At 40.7% G+C, this 26,234-nt stretch overlaps 5 protein-coding genes across 6 annotated transcripts; 2 read left to right on the plus strand and 3 right to left on the minus strand.

Moving 5' to 3' along the window:
* Positions 1 to 3: 3 nt before the first annotated feature.
* On the minus strand, positions 4 to 725 carry LOC108087187 (UPF0691 protein C9orf116 homolog). The gene is made up of 2 exons (XM_017184444.2): positions 491 to 725; positions 4 to 416 (listed from the first exon to the last, which is right to left on the minus strand). The coding sequence occupies exons 1-2, from the start codon at positions 627 to 629 to the stop codon at positions 211 to 213; spliced, it is 345 nt and encodes a 114-aa protein (XP_017039933.1). The 5' UTR covers positions 630 to 725; the 3' UTR covers positions 4 to 210.
* A 137-nt stretch (positions 726 to 862) lies between these two features.
* On the plus strand, positions 863 to 1,963 carry LOC108087186 (multiple coagulation factor deficiency protein 2 homolog). Its single transcript, XM_017184443.2, has 4 exons — positions 863 to 1,085; positions 1,148 to 1,235; positions 1,300 to 1,441; positions 1,624 to 1,963. Exons 1-4 carry the CDS (start codon positions 928 to 930, stop codon positions 1,749 to 1,751), a joined length of 516 nt encoding a protein of 171 aa, XP_017039932.1. The 5' UTR covers positions 863 to 927; the 3' UTR covers positions 1,752 to 1,963.
* A 25-nt stretch (positions 1,964 to 1,988) lies between these two features.
* On the minus strand, positions 1,989 to 3,257 carry LOC108087184. The gene is made up of 3 exons (XM_017184440.2): positions 2,763 to 3,257; positions 2,343 to 2,656; positions 1,989 to 2,107 (listed from the first exon to the last, which is right to left on the minus strand). The coding sequence occupies exons 1-3, from the start codon at positions 3,030 to 3,032 to the stop codon at positions 1,990 to 1,992; spliced, it is 702 nt and encodes a 233-aa protein (XP_017039929.1). The 5' UTR covers positions 3,033 to 3,257; the 3' UTR covers position 1,989.
* Positions 3,258 to 3,347: 90 nt separating this feature from the next.
* LOC108087183 (synapsin) lies at positions 3,348 to 26,135 on the minus strand. The gene is given in 10 exon segments (XM_017184438.2): positions 3,348 to 6,000; positions 7,212 to 8,643; positions 9,324 to 9,491; positions 10,989 to 11,085; positions 11,384 to 11,601; positions 23,565 to 23,669; positions 23,738 to 23,881; positions 25,095 to 25,166; positions 25,226 to 25,389; positions 25,899 to 26,135. Coding segments are annotated over 10 exon segments (2,970 nt in total). The 5' UTR covers positions 26,110 to 26,135; the 3' UTR covers positions 3,348 to 5,641.
* On the plus strand, positions 13,905 to 23,517 carry LOC108087185 (tissue inhibitor of metalloproteinase). 2 transcript variants are annotated; one of them, XM_017184442.2, is made up of 5 exons: positions 13,905 to 14,157; positions 21,931 to 22,129; positions 22,203 to 22,288; positions 22,885 to 23,103; positions 23,163 to 23,517. In XM_017184442.2, exons 2-5 carry the CDS (start codon positions 21,997 to 21,999, stop codon positions 23,355 to 23,357), a joined length of 633 nt encoding a protein of 210 aa, XP_017039931.1. In that variant the 5' UTR covers positions 13,905 to 14,157; positions 21,931 to 21,996; the 3' UTR covers positions 23,358 to 23,517. The 2 variants fall into 2 exon arrangements, with proteins under 2 accessions (XP_017039931.1, XP_017039930.1); XM_017184441.2 differs by having other exon boundaries at positions 13,905 to 14,147.
* Positions 26,136 to 26,234: the final 99 nt, after the last annotated feature.

The following is a 26,234-nucleotide window of genomic DNA, read 5'->3' on the forward strand; positions in this document are numbered from 1 at the left end:
TTGTTTGCTTTTATAAAATTTTATAATTTTTTTGGTGCCTTATTGACATTTTACAATTTTTTAATGACAGATTTCTTCTGGGTTGCTTATAAGGGTAAATATTCGGAGAAAGGTTTCATTTGTTGTCCAGCTTAAAATTTTCAAATGGCATAGAAAACCAATAAAAGTTGAGACGACCTGAGAGTGATTGAAGGCTTAAACGCTGGTATTTTAGTAGAAGGTGCGATCCATGTGCGTGTTTAAAGAGAAATTGCGATACATGCCGAAGCGAACGACTTCATTGGAGAAATTCTGGGGCAGTGGATAGAAACGCTTGGGAATTGTATAGGCATTGGGTGCATAGTAACCGTATTCCGAGTTGCAGGTGCGGTACATTGTATTGGAGTCCGTCTCCACGCCATAACCCTTGAAACTATCTATTGGAGAAATACGAAATAATAAGTTAGTATATTTTAGATAGTATAGATAGATAGAATATTCTCCCACTTACAGGGACACTTGATGTCCTCTCGCTTGTGCAGATTCTCATAAAGTTGAGCAGTTCTTACAACTGGCTTGCGTTTTTGAAACTTTGCAAACTCAATCTCCGGATTGAAGGTCTCGAACTTGTCGCAATACTGCTCACACATTTTCACAAATTAACTTTTATAAAATTTAATAATTGTTTAACGCTTCGTGTGCTAAGGTCTACCAACCAACAAAGTCGAATGCTATTGAACCAACGGGACAACTGCCGAAGAGGTTGCTATGTTTGAATTTTGACAGACGAACCCGGCTGAAGGGGGAAAAGCGGAAAAACTCAGCGCCTGCGCTTGGCAAACCGATTTGACAGCTCGCGTGACAGTTGTGGCCTGGCCAACCCACCCCTCAGAAAATACACAAAACCCAATTCAACACACAACAGTTTCCTGCAAAATTCGGTTTGCCATGTATAGGATGTGCAATCTATCCAACCTGCTGAACTTCATTATCTGCATAGCCAGTTTCAGCCAGACTTTCGATGGAACCCTGGCGGTCAAGAGGGGTCCACATCATCCAAGAGGCGAAACCCGCAGAGTGGACCAGCATCTCACCCACGAGGAGCAGTGAGTGGAATGGGGAGTTTGAAAAATGGAGTTTAGATATAAAAAATATTTGTATTTTTTAGCCGTATTGATGACGATTTAAAGGAAATGGGAGTGCAGGCCAATTTGGAGGACTTGAGCGAGGAGGAGAAAATCTTCTACATGTTTAAGGTAAGATCTAAAAAAGAAAACTGCAAGCAATATTGCTTAATCTTAATTTATTTCATAACTCCAGGCCCATGACAATGATAATAACAATGCACTGGATGGCCTCGAGATGATTCAGTCTGCCATGCATCATAACTATGACTATTTTAAAAACAATGAGCGGGATGAATACCTGCAAAATGCCACCGATGAGTTGGAACACTTTATAGGTGGGAATATTTTTATTATCTTTTAAAAATTAATTACATAAAAAAGCCGACATAATCATTACATTTGAACGATTATAAAACTTAATTTCAGTTGTCATTTGATCAAAATAATTGAAAATGCTAGTTTAAAGTTTTGTTTCATTCATTTATTTGTTTGTAATATATTTAATATTTTTTTACAGAGGCCATTGACAAGTTTCTGCTGATTGCCGATGACAACAACGATGGTTTGCTTCACTATCCGGAATTCGTGAAGGCCATAACCGGTGGCAAGGAGCAACTGAATGTGGACAGGAATATCCTGCGCTAATCCCACCAACTTCTCGATTAGCAGTTTTCAACGAAACATCACAGCCGAAGTAGACACAATAATAGTCATAGCATAGTTAAATTACTTAGCCAATAATCTGATTTCCATGCTGAACCATTTGAGACTGTACACCAAAAGCAGAAATCCAAGCACTATCCTGCACCTCGTTTGTACTACAATCTAATGATTTAATATAAATTTAAATAGATACATAAATAGTGGTTTTATAAAGGAAACTTCAGAGCAGTCCGTCGCAAGTCTGGGTGGTGTTGCAGGCAACTCCTCGGAAGCCATCGTATGCGGCACGCTCCATGAGAACTATTAGGTCGTTGTAGCGCGGTTTCTCCAGCGGTACTCTAAGAATAATTTAAAAGAAATATATTTTTAGTTATGTATTTAAAGTTATTTGTCAAAATCTCAAGCTGAAACATTTGAAATAAGATTTGTGAAGCATCTTTAGACCATCAAATTTTAATTAGTCATCCAAAAAAACTTCATTGATAAGCTATGCATAGATCTTCGAATTTTTCTATGCTTTTGTTTGTGGGTGCTAATTGAAACTTTAATTCAGGTTATTTTGTATTTGCTTACCCTTGAAAGACTTCAATGGCGCCCAGAAGAGCTCTTCCTGCCTTTGCGTATTCATAGGCTGCTGTGGGACAGGCACAGGATGCTGCATAGAGGCACTCATCCCTGCCGGCTCCCTGGGCAGCCAGAAATCCAGTTATCAGATAGTCATCTCCAGAAGCTAAGCCCAAACCAAAGGAGTTATCACTACGTCCATCAGAGCGACCATGACCATAGCCATAGCCACTCCAGTGTCCTGCACCCAGCATTCCAGCTGAGAAGATCAGCACTTTAAGCAGTATGATGATCAGCAGATTGGTTAGGTTCAAACTTAAAACCTAAGAAGAAATTAATAAATAAAATAAAATAAATGAAACTTCACAGTAAATAATAATAAGAGTAAAGAAGATATCCTGGATTTTTAATTCTATATTCTACCCATACTTGACTGTTTCCAGCTGAGCGATGCAGCAGCTCCTTGGCCACCTGGATGACCACATGGCCAGCGGGACTGCCGAAGATTCCACTGGCGCTTCTTAACCACGAAAGAGGTCTTTCCAGCGAAGATACTCCCTCATTGAACTCCAAATCGGTGGTGTTTGCTATATCCCCATTATCCAAATCCATGTCGTAGTTCTCCAACTGAACACTGGCTGTCTTAGCAAGATCCAAGAAACAGGTGGAAGCCAAGAGAGCGAAGATGATATAATCCATGTTGAAGATCGCGTGATTGCCTTTCGGTCTGTATCGAGTGTGTCGCGAATGATGACTAGTTTGGGCATTGGGAAGTGCCTGGTTTTTATGGCCCGAACTTGCGAATTGGCAGGTAGACGAGGAGATTATGTTGCAGGCCTCGTTGCACTGGAAAAACGGATTGGAGGGATCGGCGAGAGTGTTTTTCCTGGTGTCATTAGCCTGAAAGTGAAGCAGACGTTTTTCCGCCCGAAGGATTCGCTAATGTCAATGCTAACTCAATTCCGCAGGTAAACGCACGCGAAATTGTGCGTGGAGTGGAAAACAATTTGTGTCTTTGCTTTTGTATCAATCATCAACTCATTTATTGTTACTTTTGGTTTTGTTTTCTTAGCCATTGCAGTTGCCGCTGTTCATTGGAATAATTCGTAGTATATATGTATATATATATAGAGATTTGCAGTAAATTTGTGAGTACCAAGTGAGTGGGTGTAACCCCAGCTCTTTTCGTATTTTTTGTGGGGTTTTTGGGGGATTTTAAGGGGGAACGTGAATCAATTACAGACAACATATAAGTACATATTTCTTGCTATACTTTCACAATAATACGAGTATTTATTTGGTATATTTTGCAACAGATAAGAAGTCGTGTAAGTTATACGTATGCCTTATGCTTGAGTATTTCGTTTGAGTTTCAATTTATGTATTCAGCACTTTCTGTTCACTTGATGCACGATATTGTTATGGGGTGAGTTGATGTAAGTTGTGGGTCTAGTGCCATGATATATGCTCATCGAATTGCTCGATCGATGCCTGTATTTATGTACTTTCTGTTCTACATTTGTCGTTATAAATATATGTTTATAAAACATTCCATGAATATGTGCCAGTTCGATTAAAATGATGATGTTTACGATTACGAAAAAGTACTTGTAGCCAAAGATTCACTTATAATTACATACATATTTAATATATATATTTGTATATAGATGGTAGGATGATATAGAATGGAGTAACCGGGCCCAATTGGCCCAAACCGAAAACAATGGGTATTCAATATTCTTGTATAGTTGTAAATTTGTTTAGATTAAAATATTTGTAGCATTCCCAAATGTAGATTCTACTAAAATCGAAGAGAGTTGGTAAATTAACAAGTTTTCAAGTATTCTTTTCTTATATTCCCCTGCATATAACGTTATTTAAAATTCTCTAATGCATTTAGTTAATAAAAGAGATAAGTTTACAACCCAATTGAAATGATTGCTACTATTATTTCAAATGTAACATATGTAAAATTGTCTATTGCTCTAAATAATGCTTAACCATGTGCGTAACAAAAAACATTTATCAAACATTTGTCGCTAAATCATAGTCCTAACCAATTGAAGCTATTGTTTATATATTGAATGGATAATATGACTTCGTTGTTGTCGCTTGCAACATTTATAAATATTTATTTGTGTATATTATCTAAATATCCCTCAATATCATTGCCTCTAACTCCAACTTTTCTTTTCTTCGACCTTCAAGTACCGACTAAACCGTGTAAATTTATGTGGATCGCATGGGATCGCTAGATTTTCGAATATGTTTGGTTCGTTATTGTTGCTCGGTTGGTTCAGCCTAGATTAACATTGCTTGTCGTGCTTGGTTGGTACTTCCAATCTTTCCATATCTTTCGAAGCCCTCGATGCCGGCTCGTCTTGTTTGTAAACATTAACTGCTAATACATCATAATAATAATCATAATATTTGTGGTAATAAACATTTACTTTGTGTGTGAGTAGCTTCTGTTCTTGTGTTTTCCATTTTCGTGTTTGGTATGTAACATTTGCTCATAGTAATTTCCGAATACATATAGTTCGTTAACCGATTTATCCATTATAATTAGATCGCGTATATATTATGTTTGTTATACTTTGCGCATATTGTCTTTTATTTTATATAGTTTTTTTTATAGGATTTCATATGTGTCTCATGTTGGTATATAACAGATTCATTAATATTCCATTTACTTAAAAGTTCTCCCATTGATTCATTAGCAGGTTAACATGTAATATACGCTTGCGAATACTTTTTATGTCATCAACTCTCAATTGGTTTAATATGTCGTTATATAATTCAATATTTGTCTCAATAATATATTTAATATATAATTTGTTCGCCTTGGAAAATGTTTCAAAATGTTTTTAAGTATGGTAATTAAATAGGTTCCTCGTTCTTTAAGTTTTATCATTCTGCAAAACCAGTCAAGTCATCGGCATTTCGACATTTCATTGCACATATCTAATGGGTTTTGCATTATTGTTGTTGCATTGGTGGTTATAATTATATATTAGTAGTGTACTACAGTGTCTACATAGCATTTTCAGCTGCTTCATCATTTTTTTTTACTTTTGTCATGTTTATATGAATGAGAGGAAAGAGTTTCGATCAAGATAGTTGACAGTTGAAACGATAGTAACCAAAAGTTTATGGTCTAAGTGGGTGAGTATATGCTTAGTGTGTTTTTTCCCATGAAACCAGGAAACTTCAGAGGCAGAAAATAGATAGAATTCTATAGTTTGCTTGTCTTAGTGTGTGTGTGAGTGACTGTAGGTGATGGTTTTGGTTTGGAATTTTTCTTGGATTCACTTCAAGTCCAGCTCCTCGTCATCCTCTTTGCTGGCACTCCAGCGTTTGGTGTGCGATCCGATGCTACTCATGCTTCCCGAATCGCTAAAGTCGCTGAATGCTGCATTCTGGATGCCCTCGTAGATCTTATAGCTGCCCGATCCGGTTCCGTTTCCGGAACCCATTCCACTGGAACTCATGCTCATGCTTTTGGCGGCCCCGAATCGATCGCTTTTGTAGTTGGAGGGCGGTCCTCCGAAGATCATATCGGCATCTGAGAGAGATCCTGCAGCCCGGGTGTACTTTCCATTTCCGTAGGAAACCGGAGTGGTCTTGCTGTCCCCGAAGATAACATCCAGATCCGACTGCTTTGAAGCTGCAAGAATTGGAGTTAAGTTAATTAAAAGAACATTGATTAAAGGAAGAAGTGCACATCAATTTGGCGTGGGTGCAGTTCTTAGCACTTATCGCTAGCACTACGTGAGCCAATCGAGCTTTACTTCTATTTATACAAAAGGAGATCGAAAAAATTAGCTTAATTCTTGAAAGTTATTAACAACTTGAAGTACAAAGACTGGAACTATTGCAATATTACAATAAATATTTTAGGTTGCATTATAAATAAAATCCATTGGTGAAGTGAAATCTAGTCTTATGTTTGAACAATATACAAATTTAAACTAGAATTGTTAAATTTTATTGTAAATTCAAATTGTATATTTTTTTGACCACATACTACTTTTTCGATCGACTTTTGTAAATTTGATATTTGACAGTTGGTGATGGAGGATGAGCAAAATGAGCGTTACCAAAAAAACAAGCATTATCAATATGTGAGTGAAATGACAATGAAATTTGAGTTCTGATTCTTGGACGATTTTCGGACTAGTTAACGACATTTTTCTAAGGCTCATCTTTTGATAACTCTGCATTTTCTGCAATACACACACGCACATTCTAAAACTAAAAAAGGGTTGCATTAATATTACTAACGAATTTTGTATTTACTAAAAGCTTTGTTACTCTTGTGGTGTTTTATAGTTTATCTGGATTGTATCTGCGGTTTCTCTTGTTTCTCGATGCGTGCCCAAAAAGCCAACAGAACGGAACTCAGGTTTTGCGGTGCACTCTAGCGAGTGTGTACTGTACGGTTCCTGTTGTTGTTTGTTGTCTTCTGTTGTGTATGTATATTTGTGTGTGTGTGTGTGTGTGTGCAGACAAGCGTTTTTAGCAAGAGAGACTTACAAACACTTGAGCGGCCCGCAAGTCGTATACGTAATATTTGGCTTACTCACTGAGCTTGGCTAGGAAAATCAAAATAGTTAGGCTAAAGGATACAACTCCTAATATTCTCGTTTGGCTAACACTTTGACACGGCTGCCTACTTGGCTAGGGGTTCAATCGATTACATTTAGTTGGTCTCTCTATATGTAGTTGTATATATATTTATATGGGGTGTAGCTGATTAGTACGATAATGAGATTAAATGGCATGATTTATCATGAAGTATATGTATTTGTAAAATCGATCTTTAGGTCTTTCGCAGGGTGAGGCTGACCAGCAGTACGCCCACGGCTAGATAATTACCATTGCTCTCGGATCGCGAGTACGAGGGTCGTGTGTACGAGGGCAGATCGCTGGGATTGTTGAGTCCCTCGCCCTGCGAGGCGATCGAGTTGGAATCGTAGCCAGATGTGTCGCCCGGCAGCACGGTGGTGGTCACTGCCGCCGGTGCACTATACACACTCGCCGATCGCATCCCGATGGCTGATCTCCAATCGTTGGTGGTCACCGATGTGGTGATGGTTCCCGTGGTGGTGGGAGCCACTGCTCCACCTCCTCCTCCTGCAGCACTGTTGCTGATATTTGTGATGGCCGTGATGCCACTCGCTTCTCCCGCTTCCGTTGCCGTGGCTCCGGTGTTCGTGGTGTTCGTATCCATTCGCGTGATGGTCTCCACCGAGGTGGTGCTGCCATAGTTGCCATAACTGGTCTTGTCCTTGCTTAAAGAACTGCTGAAACTGTTCCTGTAGCCACTCGAACTGTTCGCATTGCTGCCCATGGCCACCACATTGGTGGGTGGTGGAGGTGGTGGACCCGCCGGCGGTGGCGGTGACTTAATGGGATTCCCATTGCGATTTATGCGCGACGAGATGGATGAGGATGACATCGAGGAGGAGGGCGAGGTGTGTATGCTGGCCGCACTGCCCGACTTCTTGGGCTCCTTGTCGAACGGATTGACCCGCTCCTGCTGCTCATAGTTGGTCACCGGCTGGTAACCCGCTCCGTTCGTATCCGTATTTGTTGTACCGCTAATCGAAACGCTGCTCTCCGGCCGGACGGCTGAGCTGGCCGTCGTCGCCGTCGTTGGAATTGCCGGGGGCTCTTCACTTGGCCGCGTAGGCTGCGTGGAGATCACGCCCACCTCGGGCGCCCCCTTGCCGGCGAACGAGAACTGCTTGCCGAGGAAGGAGCCACTGAATCCACTTCCCGGTCCCGCGCTGCTGGGCACACTGCCTGGCCCGCTGCCGCTGCTCGTCTCGCTGGCCGTTCTGCCGCGCTTCTTGTTAGCGATTTCCTACATGTCACCAAATATCCCCGCAAAGGTCTTCCTCAGGTTCTTCATGGTGTCCTCGGCGTCCTCGACCACCGAACTCTGGCTCTGCGGTGGCCTCTGGCCTCCGGGTCGCGACACCGAGGAGGAGATGGTCGAGGACTGCGAGGTCTGCGAGTCGCGGCGCACTCCGCCGCCCACTGTGCTGGGTCCCGAGGAGGAGGGCTCCTCCGGCAGCTCCGAGATGCTGCTGCGGCTGCTCAGCCGCCCAATCGAGCCCACCGCCGGCGAGGTGCGCTCCGGAATCGGCGGTGGTCCGCCCATTGGAGCGGGGCGCGGTCCAGCCGGCAGCGGCGGAGTGGGCGCCATGCCCTCGTCCGTGGGAGACTCCGCCCGCGAGGAGACCGACGAGCGGGAGGGCAACTTCCCTGGTCCCGTCTGTGCCATGCTGGGACGACAGACATTCTGGAAAAATAGCGGGAGGAAATGATTCAATTTAAAATGCTTGAACTTTAAGTTTTAGTATTGGCAATATTAAAATGCATTAAACTGAGAGAAATAAATTAAATAAAAACTGTCGAATCGCCTTTTTATGAATTATTATATCTTAAAAATTTGAAAGCAAAAAAAAACGCAAAAAAAAAAATGTACAATTATTTGTACGGCATTAATCCCATCATTCTATCAAACTAAAAAATTGCCAAGAAAAAGAAAAGAAAAAGAAATGAACAAACATTTTTTTAAGAGATAAGAAATATTTTAAAGAATTCTAATTCCTTATAAAAATTCCTAGAGAAGTTAAGATTAAATTGAATTCGAGTTGAAAATTTACTTTATCAGTATTTCCGTTCTGTGAGAAATACAAAATTTCAAACTAAGGAAGCAGGCAACCTCAATTAGAAAAACGAATACATAGGTACTTATAAAAATTCTAGCTCTTTTCGCGTTAAGCGAGTTTTGTATGTTTTTATTATTTTTATTTACAGTTAAACGGAAATAATACATTAGCGCTTAACTTATAGACTTAAGCTATGTTTTGTATGTTAAAACAGATGAACAAATCTAAAACCACGCCGTTTCTTGTTGGTTGATATCAGCTTAAAATGTATTTAGAGATTTTTTTTATCCAAAAATTTCATACTAACCTGCATGCGTCCGGATACGAGATCGGCGATCTGCCTGCGGTCCTCCTCCTGGGTGTCTCCGATGAGGGCGAAGGTGCTGTCGCAGGCACTGATGATGTACTCGCGCCCATCCTTGGCCACCACGACGGAGAGACCACACACTTCCATGCCGCCAAAGAGCTCCGATATCTGAAAGGCGATACGAATCGAATTGCGATTGAGTCATGACCCCAAAATGTGTTTTCGATTTCGATGCAAGAGCAGTCAGACGGGAATCATTCGGCTCAAACATTTCTGTGTGGGCTTCCGCCGGCTTCGACTGCCGGTTTTAATTACACAGTTTGTTTTCATTAAAGCTAACGCTAAAGCTAATGCTGATGCTGAAGCTGATTCTGACTTGCCCAGAATTGCGATGACGTTTCTAACGGCCCACCCATTTATTTATGCACTTGGGGAAATTTAATCTAAATAAATATTTGTACCATTGTAGAAAGCCATAAAAGTAGCAATTAAAATATTTTACTTTTGTTCTATTATTTCTCAACTTTTTCTCTAAGAAGAAGTTATCATATATCCAAAGTATTAAAACCTTGTTTTTAGAAAAATGATAAGCTACTATCAATTAAAGTGGATTGCTGTTCAAAATGTTTAAGGGAAAGAACATTTTTCTCTGAATGTATCTAAAAACGACAGCCTTATCTAATGAGCGACACTTGAATGAGGAATATTTGCGCCAGTAAAAAGCAATTAATTAATGCACATATGCAGTTTCATTGAGTGAGTCAGTCGCGACTCAAAGGAAATCGAATTGAGCATTCGCATAGATAGAATATTGTATCTGATGGATTTCCCATGTATCCAAATGCTTGCACCTCATTTGGCAATTATGAGGCGCCTACTTAAAATCTGTTCGAAGGCAAACTCCCGTTAACTCGCGTAGCGTATTGTGCGGCTAAAACCGTTTAACTGTTTTTGCGATTTGCATATTCATGAGCTCTAATTAAAGTTGTGCCGCCGCTCGAGGGCAATGCAAACTCGACCGCCGACTGACGTCAGTCGAGTATGATTTCTGGTGGCTGGTTCTCCATAACGGTTCTCCATTTGCCACCCCCTCGGGGGGAAAATCGGAAAGCAGCCGAAATCAAATTTGTGCACCCAAAATGCCGCAAATAATTTAAAGCGATTTTCCTTAGCCATATTGATTGGGCAAATTTGATAAATGAACCGTACTCAACTGGGCTAAGCTAAGCTGAGCAGCTTGCGACCAGATTTCCACGTTTTGGCTCACAACTCGTGGCAATAACGGTTATGTGTGCGGCTTTTGGGGGCAATGAAAAGGATTTGGATTGAATTTCGCTATGAAATGCCCTTAAATGGTTTCTTTGGAACTTCATAAATAATAGCTGTAACATAAGGCAAAGACTGAAGGGTAATAAATATATTACATATTGAAACATTTAATGAAGCAGACAAAAGATTGCATTCCCCAATAATTCAATTATCACCTAATACCAACTAAATGATTTCCTATTAGAATGGTAAGTATTTGGTATAAAATATGTAATTAAATTAATCAGTAAGATACTCCGGAAAATTTTTTTATAGTGAACAGGCAAGTCGCCTGGTTAAGCTAACACTCATTCCCAATTTGATTTAGTGTCGCCTGGTTTCGATCCGATGACTTACCTCATCCACCCAGCTTTTGTACTTCTCGGTTAAAGTGATTTGCTCCAGCATGGCCGAGCCTTGATTGGTCTTCCAATTGCCGGTGATGGATTTGCGCCTGTTAAAGAGCGAAAGCGTATGAGCCATACAAGAAAATTAAGCCGCTAAAAAAGCGTAGATAATGCGATCGGTTGGGGGGAACTCCAACAAAAGATCTTTGAACCCGTCAATGCATTTCGGTCGGTCGGAGTGAAACAATGAACTCTTGCCGCGGCACTTGGTAGGATAATTGCCAATTGCAAAGCGACCGCTTTTGTCTGCTGACAGTTGCAAGGTCGCCGGACCACTCCAACCATCCAACAATCCAACCATTTGCATTGTGGCTTTTCAGCCGTCTGCGGCTTGCGGTCACTTACATAAACGCCTTGTAGTTGTTGCCAATCTTCTGGATGTGCACGCTGAACTTGGCATCGATGTAGGGCTCGATGGTGCAGTAACAATGCGAGTCGTTCCCGGCACCGCTCACCAGTCCGGCGGCATCTTGCAGGGCGCTCTGGTTCTCCAGCCGAGCGGTGGCGACGCCGCCGTGGCAATGTCCAGCCTTCAGCACGCTGGGGAACTTCGTGAACTGGAACTGGAACGGTACAGAGAAAAAAACATTAATTTAGTGTTAATATTTTACATATCTTATATTCAGTTCAAAAGCTTTCATATGGCTTTAAAAAAGTATTTGTTGTTGATACCAAATGATTAAAAGTGATAAGGATTTTCAATGTTATCCTTTTCCTGTTCCTATTGTTCCTTTTACTTCATTGCTTCTTATTCTACCGATCGCATACCTATCTATCTATCTATGCATTACTTTCATAATTGACATATTATATAAACACATGTTTAAGACTCCTTTCTTTCTGTGTTGCCAATAAAGACACCGCAGCAATCACCATACTTATTTCGCCGTCTGATTGGAATTCTATAAATTACAATACGCTGATGATGGCACTCAAGCTCTTTGGCTTTTTTTATTGTTTTATTTGCTGCGGAAATCAGAGGGCGATCTTAATAATCCATTGGATAAGTGCCAAATTCATTGGTTGTTTTTGCTTGAGTTCCGATTACGAATCTGGCCATTGAAAATTTCTTTGATTTGCCTGGCCAATTCTCAGAATTCTCCACCATTACTCAGACAGGGTATTTTCTTGAAAACTCAAGGCCGCTATAAATGGCGTATGCAAATCGCTATTAAATGCCCGTAAATACACATTTGACTAATTCACATTTTAATAATTTTACAGCGTTGCTCATGGTTGTAACATTTATATAATATATGCAAATCGACAGGCGATTACCCTTGTTAATCATCTCTCCCCGAGCCACATTTAAACAGTTGATAAATCAGAAGTAAACACATGGGCTTAATTTCGAGTATTGGCAGAGGGTGAATAAATCAAAATAAAACAGAAAGGAAAACCATAACAACGATGACGCAGCCCGAAGAATTGTCGCAATTGCCGCAGACGAGATACTCGAACAATTGTGATGACAGAAAGGCCAAACAAAGTGCGAGAAATCTCTCAATGAAAATCAGCCGTGATGTGGGTTCCCTTATGGATTCACTTTACTATATGTGATATAGTATGTGGATAAATGTGGTCTCCGAGAACGAGAGGGCGACGTCACTCCCCCGCATAGCCAGCATTCTTGGAAGCTGCTGCTGCGTATTCCGCTCGAGTGGCCGCTGTCTAGGGGCCTGCTCCTCATCGGTTATATCAGCCGACTTAAAATATGCACTGTGACGCATCCGTAACGCCCTGCGGCGGGTTCAATGGGCGGGGATTGAGAGGAAAAGGGAGGGGAATGGAAGGTGTTTGTTTGTCCGAGCGATGTAAGAGTGCACCAGCAAAAAATTACAATCAGCAAATATCTACATGATTGTCTAGCTTTTGTAAAGCCTTAATATAAACAAATGGTTTCATACTTAAAGTATTAAATTGTACATCGAGTTCATAACTAGTTGAAATATAATATATAAAAATAACTATATAATATATGTATATAACAATAAAAAAATCCCAACATTTTCTGGAATGTTTAAGATAAGAACTTACTCCTCGAAAGTTCTCTTTCAAAATTATAGTAAAGTAAACAATCCGTTCATATAAGAATTTTTAGAAAGGCCAGACGCCTTACACATTTAAATCGTTTTGTTGTGGTTTGTTACAAATTACAAATTGTAATAGTAACCCTATACAAATAAACCAGAATAATAATAGTTATAACAGTTTCTTAAACTTGTTCTTTATAACAGTTTGTTATTTCAGTTTCTGCACCATCTGGGGTAACTTTTTCTCGCAGTGCATACCCATTGCGCGGTGGCGTTAGCTGGTCGGGAATGCAGATTATGGCAACATGCTGTAGGTGGAGCATGCAGTGTGGTATGAAGCATGACCGGAGCGGCAGCACGTGTGTGCACCACATGGCAATAGGAAGTGGAAGTCGCCTTTACAAAGCCACGTTATTAGTTGATTTGCGGCCTGACAGATGCGCTATTTTCTGCGGTTTCGTGTGGCGCACCACGGCATCTCGGTGTCTTTCTCTCGCTCTTTTAAAGTGGCGCCAAGTTTCTACGACTCTATACTATGATGCCTTTTGGCCAAGAGCATAAACCAGGCCCCTGCACGCAATTAATAAAGCTGCCAAGGTAAAGTAATGCCACGAAAAATGCAATCGACTCTCCACCACTCACTTTCCACTCATTTGCGGAGTTAATTTATCGCGCTTTTGATCGGCCGACTGCCGCGAGAAACACTCAAACCATATTCACTCGGCCAATCTCTCGCGATCCGAACAACTTGAGCGGGATCTTCGGGTCTTCGGTTGTTGGGGCTTCGGATTCGGTTTCGGTTAAGAAAACAGACGAATCGGTTGACTTGGCGATCCAGTGCAGAACCGCAAGCCCATCGAGCTAGAACGCCACAAAGTTGGCGACGGAGAAATCGCGAGCGATCGGTTGAATATATTGTATCAAGTGCAGTCGAATCGAATCGAGACGAGTCGAGTTGAGTGCGATTGCGAGTGCCGGTGAAAATACATTTCCTTGTTTTTCCCCTATTTCTTGGGTTCAAGTGTTCAAAAACCAGCAGTGCAAAATATCACCACGAAATAGGTTGCTGTTTAAAGGTAAAAAAAGGTCTCTTTCCCAATTTAACTTTTAAAAGACTTAATGTTAAAATGGTAATTGATTCCATTAATTTCCGCATTGTGTCAAATGTTAAAAGACCAGAAGAATATTTCCTGAAGAATTTTTTTGTAAATACCCAAAATGCAAATTTGTTAAGAGGCCAACACACAATTCATTTTTAGAGTTGTTTGGCATTTAGAAGATTCAAATTGAAGGTATGCAAAACGCGCGAGTCAGACGCGTTTTTCAGGCTATTTAAAACGCGCGCTGGGAAAATGTGGCGACGTTGACACAGCGACACAGTTTTCCAACCCAGCGCTCACAAACACTACGCTAGATGCCACTATTTATTTGCGTTTATTTATAATTTGTTTTTATTTGCCTGCCTCCCTTGCTCTTTTGAAGCGGCCCAAGAGTTCTTCTGGCCTTTCGATTTGTCTTAATAGTTTTTAATGTCGCCAATTTGTAAACAAACTGCAGCCATTAAAAAATATACAAGTCGCTTGGTTGTGCAATGTCGTCTGATCGTAAAGCTCAGTCGTATCAGTGATGTATAAGTAACAAATTCGTTGGATGTCAAGGAAAGTAATGCGTGTTTGTGAGTGTGTCTTTTTTGGTTTTTCCATAACACGCATACGTCATGTGTGTTTTGGCATTGGCCATTTAATGTCTAAAAATATGAAAAATACACATCAAATGTTTCGACTGCTACCACATAAAACCCATAAAATGTACAAGCGAATCTCAAGGGGAAATACGAAGCCCGAGGGAAAGAGTGGAAATGCATTTCAAGTGCTTTTTCCATTCGATTCCCTTCTCCTTCTTTCGTATTGTGTTTTCCCAACACGGCAACTCACTCTGTTTCGCATGGATATTCATAATTTTTCCTTCATTTGACTTTGGCTTTTCTGTTTATTCGCCATTTAAATGCGTTTGTATTCGTATTGACTTTCAGCTTTTCAGAAAAAAAGTGTTCGCCAAATTGCTACGCTGACTGTTATTTTCACCTTATCTGGTAGATAATATTGTCTTATTGTTAACTGTGAAAAATTTTTATCTTAAGTGTGCTAAATTTATATTTTGAATTTATTGTTCGCCTTCGAATTTTAGATATTGACATATGGCGGCTTTAAATTATCTTAATCACAATAGCAAACCGAGAAAAGGGAAACCCGGTTAATAGGCTACACGAAAGAACAGCTTTTTAAGTGATGATTCAACAATTAAATTAATTATTGGTTACCTTTAACTATCAATTTATTATTCATCATGTTTTGATGCCGTTGATAAATTATAGGAATGGCCCGTAAGCTATTATTTAACTTATTAATGAGCAAGCTGCAATTCTAAATATGTAAACAATTGAAATTGATACGTTTTCATTCCTGTATTGGATACCTATTTCAGCAATTCCGAGAATGCAAATTCGATCAATGCTGCTCTAATAAGATTTCGCATTCAACACAAACCGCGAACAATAAAAGCCACAAAGCCGCGCAAATAAAATTGTCATAACCAAACGATTGTGACTTTTTCCTCGCACATCATCCAATTTCCCATATTTGGCGAATGCTTTTAAATCCCCAAAAAAGTCAGCCAGACATTGCGCCTTATATGGCTGCCGATGCAGATATATTGGATTGGTATTGCGATTGTTTATGCCTTCACACTTGCCTGGCTTTTTCGGCCGACACACCCACAACAACCGTCTGCTCATCCCGGGTCCATTAATAAGAAATTTCTTGTGCAAATCTTGCAATTAAATATTATTGTACAATTAAGAAGAAATGCTAAAGGCAGCGACACCGTGACAAAGAGCTGCTGGTATTCCTGTCCATTAATAACTTTTCACCATCCTCTGGATGTTGCGTAAATCGCACAAGTCAGGCGGCAATTTATTGACAATGATTTCTTTTTGGTCCCCGGCTTCCTTCATTTGTGTGTGTGTGTTTGAGTGTGTGTGTGGGCCAGAGACCGTCAATTTGTCAGATTTCCTGCTGTTTTGCTGGTCCTTTCCTTAATGTCTTTAACAAGATCTGTCACCCGGCATGAATGAAGGTTGTTATGCTGAAATAAATCACCCAACTTGACGAAAGGCGGCCCACGATTGTCGCTTTAATATTTAATTGAACTGCCAGCGGGGTTATTTGAACAGTTTATTGATTTTTATGCAAATGTTGCAATTTGATAACGAAATGCGAGCCCGCACACACACTGCAGTCCATTGTATTCCAGAGGCCCAGACCCCACAGAATTTATTTGCAAGCATACTCGCATATACATATGTTTATTTTGCGGCCTTATATGCACAGGCTTTGGGTTTTGCTCATTAAAGATTTATATTTTTGCGGTCATGCCAATGCAATTTGAGTCCAGGCCCAGACCTTCGGCTCTCCAGATTTGTAGGACCCCGCCGACACATTAGCATTTTTAATTGAATTTTCGTTACGCATCCTGTTTGTTTATTTTTTCAAGACGAAGCAAGTGCCGCCAGGCAATTTGTGTCATAAGTTGAGAGATTTGTGCCGTTACTGTTTCGCTTTTTAATTTTTGGCCTTAAAATGAAATGCCAAAGAACGTGACGAATTTAGGACTTGCAATTTTAATTTTTGTTTGCTTCTCTTTTTTGGGGGCGAGTGAGTGCACCGAGAAGAGGAGCGCTGCGTAAGAATTATTTTGGGAGCAATGATGTCAGATCCGCTGGCATACTTGTGCATGGGTTAATGAGGCGCACGGCAATAAACATTCCCAACATAGTTGTGTCTGCCAGACGGAATTTCGTCACACCTGAATGAAGCTGTCAACCGGCAAGTGAGCCATTGGATCTCGTTTTCATCATCATTAACTGCCGGCAGCTGGCGATTCAATTAGCAGCACTACGAGTGGTTCTTATCAACTCGGTTTGCACAACTTAATTATATGTATCCGATGCTTTGAGTGACTTTGTCAGGTGTCGCCGAGTGCATGTAAATGCCAATAGATAGATTTTTATCTCGGAAATGCATTTCGCAATCCCAATCGCGCACGGCAAACATTGCGGGTCAAAAGATCAAGCTGCGGCATTAATCAAACCCAAAAAAAAATGAATACTTTGTTGCCCCTTTCGTTTTGGGCCGCATTGATCATGCTGATTATGGCATTGCCTATTGCCGGATCGTGACTTTGATATTTCTCCTTTAATTTTCTCTCATTGTTGTTCAGGCTGCCGACAAAGGAAAAGATATCCAACCGAATGCCGCCGGGCAAAGAAAGTTTTCCAGCAGAGTTATGAAAATTGGCAGAAATGCAGAGACTGCAAAATAAGTAAAGAAAAAACTGCCGGAAAAGTCAAAGCTCATTCGAGGTTGTTTACCCAGTTGCAAGGCAAACATTTGTTTGGTCTAGTTAAACGATATCTTGTGTTCTGGGGAAGAGGTGATAAAATATTCTCCCCACAAAGTGACATCATCTCGTTGTAATGTCGTGTGTGAGAACCGCAAAAATCAAATTCCAATACCAGACTGCGCAGTTCGATCCCATAACGAACCCATTCCCAAACTGTTTAGAAAGTCAATCAGCAATAACAAACAAACTCAGGCGAATTGCTTCGGAAGGCAATACCGAAAAGTAAATGACCGCTGAAAAAATGAGCAAGAACAATGTTATTCGATTCGCATTTCGGTTACTCAGTACTCAAATTTGTTATATGATTTGCTTGTTTTAAATTCCGAACTGAAATTTGCTAACTAATTAAAAAAGGTGTTAAATACGGGATTGTGTTTTGTAAATATCTCATATATTTGAGCTCATTAGCTGAATTTATACCCTATAAAACTGTAATCTAATCTTATCTCCTTCTGTAAGTTCAATACAAAGTTATATGAGAATTTGCATAACCATTTAATACTGACTACTGACTACTACTACTTTGTTTTTGCATCGTAACGAAATCTAAGTTATATAAAGCAGCAAAAATAGATACGAACTGACACAATTAACCACAATCCGCTAATAAGGTATGCACACTGCACTTTATCCCTTGCCATACTCGTATAAAGCTAAACAAAAGCCATAAATCAGTTTCTATAGAGCCATGAAAACGCGATCCAAGCAGATCCAATTAGGCACATTTTTTTATGCCTCTTTCGGAGGCGCAAATCTCAAGGCATCGTAAATTGGAGAGCGTGTAGTGCAATAGAGGCGCAAGATCCGAAAGCTATAAATACGTTTTTATGCCGATGCATTTAGCCTTTTGTTGGGCGAAGTGCCGCTGGCTGTCAATTCTTTTGTGACTTCCCCCAACACTGACATTACCCGGCATTAGCCGCTATTAATGGCCCCAATTAAGTGCTCATAAACCAAACCTCTCAACAGCCAACTAGCAACTGGCCATCTCAGATTTGGCACTCTCTGAAAGCACCAAACAGCCACCAACCAAAATCGCATTAATTATGTGGCTTTGGTTGGTGGGCCATTTTGGCGATGTTTTAACCCGACCAACAAGCCGAAAAAAAAGGTGGACCTGAACCCAACCGAAAGCGCTTTAGTTTGGGTGGAAGGAAATCCTTTTTTGTCTAGCTTTCTTTTTGATTTCTTTGCCATACACTTTTTCATGTCTGACCTTACGAAATCCCTTTGAATTCACCTGGGAAATCTGTCTGGTTTTTGCCTTCCGTTTGCTTGTCTGGGCAAGTGTTAATCACAAAATTTGCATAACACCAAGTGGCTGATGCTTTTAGAGATGATTTAAAATTCATGAAGCAGTTGCCGTAGTTCAAGCATACAAATTGTAAGCAATCAATATTGTCACAGTCGATTTGTAAAGCAAAGCTGAATGGGTAACTAATTAAAGGTTTTATCAAGTGTTTCTAGTAATTAAAATATATATATTAAAAAATATAAATATATCATAGTTTTACCAAAGTGTTACTTATCCGTTTATTAAAAAGTTCCTCCTTTCTTATTACAAATTCTACTTCATTTATCATATAAAAACTTTAAAAGATGACTAAGCTATAATGTTGTATTTAAATTTTTATCGCACAACAGAACAATTTTTAATTTAATTATGTTCCCATTTCCTTGTAGTAGAAATTCCATGTTTATCAATAAACATTGCCCATTTTGTTGTGGCCGGAGTATTTTAAGTGGCCTGAGGGCAGAGTGAAAATCAATGCCAATTGAACTCGATCCGATATTTGAGTTAATATCTTTTGAAATTGCTGCCTGCTATTGTTGACGGTGGCCCGCATGATGGGATGCCAGTCGCTGGAAATTGAAGCCAGTGTCAAAGGTCAATATTGATGATGGTGACGACAGCAGAACTTCAGAACTTCAGAGCAGACAAGAGCCCCCAACAAGTGTGTCAATTAGACGAAGCGTTAAGTGACGTCGAAAGCGGCACGTTCGAGTTTGGTTGTGTGAGTGGCCGCCGTGTGCCATAATATATAACATTTAATTGACATGTGTTAAGCTTGTCAACAAACACGGGCAGCATTTTCCGACCAAACGAGAGGGAAAAACAAGAACAACAAAAAACACCGACCCAAAACTTCGTGGACTGGCTGTTGCTGCAGTTTTTGGCCGGCTTTAAACTATGTCTACGCGATGTGATATATGGCCATGCTAATTGTGCGTTCAGACATGGCTGCATATATATAGATATAGAGACATATGCTTCTGGGGGGAAGAAAAATAAAGGAGTCCCGATGAAATCGTGCGAATTTTCAACGCCTCTAAAACGCTTTTCTTGCTGCCGATTGGCTCTCAAGTTGATTTATCTGCTAAACGACGATGACGTTTTCGATTTGTGTGTGCCACTTTTTGTTGCCTCTTGGCCGATTGTTTGTTTGTTTTTTGTTTTTTTTTTCCCCAGTTGTTGTTAGTACTGTCTTGTCGGCCTGTTTGTTAAACAAATCCGCGCCGTTAATTGCCGGGCAAAGTGTCACAGTGTCAAGAAAAGAAAAGTCAGGCAGACATGCGGCGCTTTCCTTCTACGAAAATTCTCCCATGACATTACGACATACTCACTATTTTTCCCACCCTCTATTTATATATTTTCCATCTCACGAAGGGAAAAACACTTCTAGCTGAAATCACTTTGCTAAAGAAAATGTTTTCTTCTTTAATGAAGTTTAGGATAATTATATTAATTGACATTACTCTCAAAAAGCACTGCAAAAATATCAAATATCGTGGAAAAATTGTTGCCTTAAAATATAACAGTAAACAAAGAAAATTAAATAAATATAATTTTATCGAAACAAATTGGGACTTACATTTTGAAATTCTTAAAACATAAAGATAACTTGTATATTGCTGAAATATTGCTTTCAATATTTTTAGCCCGGAAATGAGGCATAAAAGCTATGAGCTCTTGGTTCTGTCAACACAGATTACAAATCAGCTATATTTTTTGTCACAATGGATTTAATAGAATTTATTACGACTAAACTTGTTCTTTGGCTCTCTGAATTCTACAAATGTTAATAAGCATAAAGTCATTTCCGAAAATAAATTCGAAAACAAGCATCCCTTTCTTGAAAAATCTTTATGAAAAACGGGCAATTAAATCTAATGACAGACATATTTTTCGTAAGAAAAACTTTTAATTGTCGTGCTCGAAGATCACTTTTTTGGAACCGATTTTCTGCCAGTGTGCGTGTTCCAGTTTAAGCCATTAGTCAGCGCGTCTGCTTGTCTGGCCGCCACTTGGGCTGCCACTTAATAAATAGTTTGATGCATTACTCCTGCCTGCTTGGCTTGCATTCAATCAATAGCTCACGACCCCGCCACCCCTTCATTTTCACCTCCGCGGCGATTCACGCACAAGCTTTTCCCCTCGATGCGTGTGTGTTTTCTAGTGGCTTTTCCGCAAAATGCTTTTAATTCAATTTTATTTCAATTTAATTGCCACATTGCCGCGAGCGGAGGGGGAATCGGAGATCGGGGTGAAATCGGGAGAGATAGATAGATAGGCTGGTGTGCATATGGCCATAGGTCCGTCTATATGCAACCTGACTATCTGCCTTGATCGGTTCGACAACAACAACAAAAACAACCAGAGTGAATCGGGAGCTGCAGCTGATTGCCTTGCCTGTTTCCACTCTCGATATTATACAATATTTTCGCTTTAATATACGAGTATATGTACGAGTATACGAGTTTGTGCATCTATGGTATCGCAACGATATGCGGTGGTGCATCGATATAGTGGTAGACTCGTTGCAGCGGTTTTGTAATGGATTTCGATTTGTGCGTCTCAAGTTTTCTATGAATTTCCCATAAACAATTTTCAATTGAAATGCCCGGGCAATTGAACTACTTTTGTGCGATTTATGCGATCTAAATTGACTGCCTGGTGAATCGGCTTTGCGTAAGTCTCGAATGAAATATTGACGATACATGGAATATGGCTTCAGGCTCAATCCACAATCCCAATCAAATCTTGAAAGAATAAAGATGGATGGGAAGTGGCAGTCAAGTGCTTTGTGCCCATCATGCTCTTGATGATCCGGGCTTGTGCGTGAGTGTTTGTGTTTGTGACACAAGGCGCGATTAATTGCCGACATACGGGGCGTATGTGCAATATATTAAATGCATAATTAAGCAGTGGATTGATGGCTCGATTGATTGAAGGCTGCCGGCCTGGCCTCCATTGATAAGCCGAATGACATAAGTAAGACAGACATAATTAAACTCTGTGTGACCTTCAGCAGGATGGCAGCTATTATACACATTTTCCCATTAAACCTGAAAAGCAATCTCAATTTTCCCCCATTTTCCTCACTTCCCTTTTTGCAGTAATCTTCGGGGACCGACTCACTGGCGGCGACATAAAAACCAGAGTAATTTTATCTGCTCGCAGCCATGGATTTTAGAAGGCATTTGGCTTTATTGACACTCCTCCTGGTCGCCGTACTCGCGTTTTACGGTCGCCCAGTGGACGCCTGCAGTTGCATGCCCGCCCATCCGCAGACGCACTTCTCCCGCGCGGACTACGGTAAGTTAACCAAGTCGGATCCCAATCTCCGGGGAGTTCAATAAGCAAACGCCAACGTCTTTCCCCTCGACAGTTGTCCAGCTGCGCGTCCTCCGCAAATCGGAAACCATCGAGCCGGGCAAGACCACCTACAAAGTTCACATCAAGCGCACCTACAAGGTAAGCACGTCCCTCGGAAAACTGTCACAGCAAGAAAAGTTTCTACTTTGTAGGCCCTTTAACATTCTTTCATTTATCAACTGACACTTGACTATGTAATTTTTCTTGAAGTATTGATAGCTTTAGGCTATAAACATGGTTCAAAAGATGATGGGAAAAAACACCTAATTAATTTTCTCTGCCTTTGTTTTTAAAATGTTGAATGAATCTATTATTCTTTCAAGAAATAGTTTAAAGTTTCGTTCAACATGTGTCCAATTTTTAATTATTTGCTCAGAATAAGGTCAAATTTGATCCAACTTGAACTGGTTTGGATGCATATAAGCCCTAAGGCACGTACCTATTAGTTATTGGAATTAGAACAGAAAATATTTACTGCTTATGGCACGTAATCTTATCTTTTAATTTCATTTAAAAAATATTTGAAATAAGAGAAAAGTTTTTAATGTCTTTAAGTGCTTGTTTCGGAGGGGTATTATTAATTTTTCTGTTTAATAAAATATATTCTAACTTCTGAATTAAATATAAATTTATGTACGCCTCCCTAATACCTCCCTAATAAATTATTTTTAATTTTATTTTTTTATTTATTTTAGGCCACCCCTGAAGCGCGGCGAATGCTGCGCGATGGTCGACTGGCGACTCCACGAGATGATGGGATGTGCGGGATCAAGTTGGACCTGGGAAAAGTCTATATAGTAGCAGGCAGGATGCCATATCTAACCATTTGCAGCTACTACAAGGAGTACACCAAGATGACCATCACAGAGCGCCATGGCTTCAGTGGCGGTTATGCCAAGGGAGCCAAGTGCGAAGTAGGTTTATAAACAAAACTTATAGAACTTAAGTCTTAATAACTTCTTTATCCCACCAGGTAACTCCCTGCTTTGGAGACAGGTGCTTCAAGGGTCGCAGCTATGCGGATGAGTGCAAGTGGTCACCATTTGCTAAATGCGAGCGGGACTTCAGTGCCTGTATGCCACATCAAGTGCAAACGGCCAATGGAGAAGTTTCCCGCTGTCGCTGGCGACGCACACAGTTGTACAGAAAGTGCCGAAGTGACCCGTAAATCCTACGGATTTTTCAGAACCCCCTCCACCCCAAAAAGTCCGCTTCCTTGTTATGCTACCCATTTTTCTCTGTCCAGAGCTTTAATACGTACGTTATGCCTAATGTGTTATTTATTAATTGATGCTTTTGAACTTGTAACCAGCCGGCTCTATAGCAGCTACTTAATTAGTGTCTAGCTTTTAATGTTTATACCGTGTACACTTACCAAATCGCGTGGATTGGGGAAGAAGGTCTGTTCGATCAGTGGAAAGCCATCGCGTCCAAGGCGTCGTTGCAACTGGAGTAAATGCGAAAATACCCAGGGCTTGTCCTTTATAGCGAAAAAGAATCGAGAACGAAATCAGTTGCGAAGGTATTCAGAAATTAGAGTTAACTTACCTGAAACTGGTAGATCGAGTGCAGCGAATTGATGCTGGGTACTCCACCGTATTTTAAGCCCAAGATCGTGGAGCGAAAGTCGCTGGATCCATCGCGCGGCGGCTGGCGAATTAGCACAAAGTCCGGTCGGAAGGAACGCGCCACCTGATTTGGTGTGATATTCCAAAAGAAAATTAAAGAATTACTGATAAAATGAGGATTTACACTTAGCTTTTAGAACGCAAAATGCTGGAAATACTTTTTGTAATTTTTAAAAACGAAAAATACATAAAAATAATAAAATTAAGAAATTTAATTTGAATTCACTGTTTGTTTGAGAGCAGGGCATGGATTCAAGAAAACCAAATAATGATGATAATGATGATTGTGAGTAGAATTTTATTGCATACTTTTGGGTGCAATGCCAAAACATCAAAAAAAAAGTCGCTTGTCCGTATCAAACTTTTTTACAAAGATAGTTAACTCTTTGTTGATACCAAACCCTGCAGGTTCACTTAACCATAACTAATGAACATCCCACTTGAGTTAAACAAAATCTACTCTATTTGTATTCAAAAACTCTTCACTCGTAACAGGGCTGGCGTCTAATTTCCTGGCAGACACAAGTGTGCCAGACTTGGCATTCGCAATCGTATTTCTGCCCAGCTACAAGTGTCTTTTATTGCCACTGACAGACGCAATTGCAAAAACAGCAGCATCGTAAAGTCAACAGAATGAGTTGAAATAAACAAATGGAAATAGAGCGACCGAGTGTCGAGCTCAGAGCTACGTAAATATGGGAAAAAGGACAAAGCCTTCTGATAGACTGCGAGCTCTTTTGAGCTCCTTGGTCGGTGGATTATTCTTTCGCCCATTTGCCACCTATTCCCCCTTTTAACTTCCCTTTTCAACCACCCATGTCCTTGGACCAGTTGCTTTCATCGCTCCTATTCCTCGGCAAAGTGCAGGCGGACAATCAAATCCCCGGCTGAGAAGTTGGATCTACGACTGCCGTCCACTGGCCATCGCACTAATTAAGCGCAAACAACCTAGGTGGGCGCACTGGCAAAAATTAAGTCACGTATTCGGTCAATAAAAACTGTTAATGTACCTATAAAAATGGCTCCTATTTATTCCTAACACACTCAAAAAAACACCAAGTATATGTATTTTTAACACAACAACATAAAGATTTTCAGATTTAATTAATCTTGATCTTGGCGGGCCTAAAATGCCTAGTTTTTGCAATTAACCATTTTTAGAGTACAATAATGATGAAAATAAATAATATTATGACTGTATGCTCTTGAAAATGTTAATTTGAAATTAAATTCCGTTAAAGCCTACATTATTTTTGTAGGTGCACTTTATAGCTTACCCGAGTGCCACTGCGATAGGCGGCCATGGTGACAACGGGCCCGGTGTCGGCGCTGGAGACCACGGTGATGTCCTGCGGAGGACACTCAGTAATTAGCCCGATTATCTGGTGAGAAATGAGAAGGTACTTGCCCTAAACTCGGCCTGCTCCACTCGGATGTCGAAGTCGCCGTGCAATCGCCTGCCCCGGAAGTATTTGGACCAATCCGTGTTCTGGTCATCCAAAACCAGCAGCGTGAAGTACTTGTCCTTGTTGAAGGTCGGTGCCCGCTGTGTGGCGCTCTGAACCGCGGCTCCTGTTTGGGGTTACATGTCATTCCGTGTCCAGAGACCATTAAAAAGTCCCTACACTCAGAAAAAATACTTTTCCAGATCTTATTTAAGAAAATATTCATTCAGATTTAGTTTTTGGGGAATAACGTTTCCAAAAACTTTCTTTTTATCTTGTGAACTTCTTCATAAAATATTAATAAGGTTTGGATCTTAACTTTGGGATAAAATAACAGTTAACCGGAATTTTTATGGGATTCGAGTATCAGAACTATCTACTAATAATGTCCATGAGCGAAAATATCAATGATTTTATAGGGGGAGTTCAGCGTATAGAATGTTGCAAAAACTCTATGCTACTTGTATACTGAAGTTATATTGTAAATACATGAACATTAATGTTTTTTTCAAATATGTTTCTTTGGAAAAGCAGTTGTAGTTTCTCTTAGTAACGTATTTGGTATATAAGCATGTTGTGGCTCTGAATGACTGGTATATCTTTTTCTGAGTGTAGAAGTTGCCCGGTGAAGCGTACCCAAGATGGAGGCTCCCTGATCGCGGGCAGCGCCGGTCAGACTCTGCACCCGCTGCAGCAGGCTTTCGCGCGACTTGGCCGGACTGGTGGGGGCACTGACCCCTCGAGGGGGGTGCGGGGGCGGCAGTCGGGGGGCCTTGCCGGCGCCAAAGCTCAGCGACAGCTCCGGAGCAGCTCCGGCCGGTTGGCCGGGTGCCGGCGGAGGCGGCATGTTCGGCGGTCCGCCGGCGACCGGCGGCTTCGTCGGCTGATCCTGGATGGGACGAGCCGCCGGCGGCAGGCTGTTCGGATCGACATCGTCTACCTCGGAAGACAAGTCTCCCGAGCTGAATCTGT

The sequence above is a fragment of the Drosophila ficusphila genome, unplaced genomic scaffold (assembly GCF_018152265.1).
Source record: "Drosophila ficusphila isolate 14025-0441.05 unplaced genomic scaffold, ASM1815226v1 contig_791, whole genome shotgun sequence".
Classification (NCBI taxonomy): domain Eukaryota; kingdom Metazoa; phylum Arthropoda; class Insecta; order Diptera; family Drosophilidae; genus Drosophila; species Drosophila ficusphila.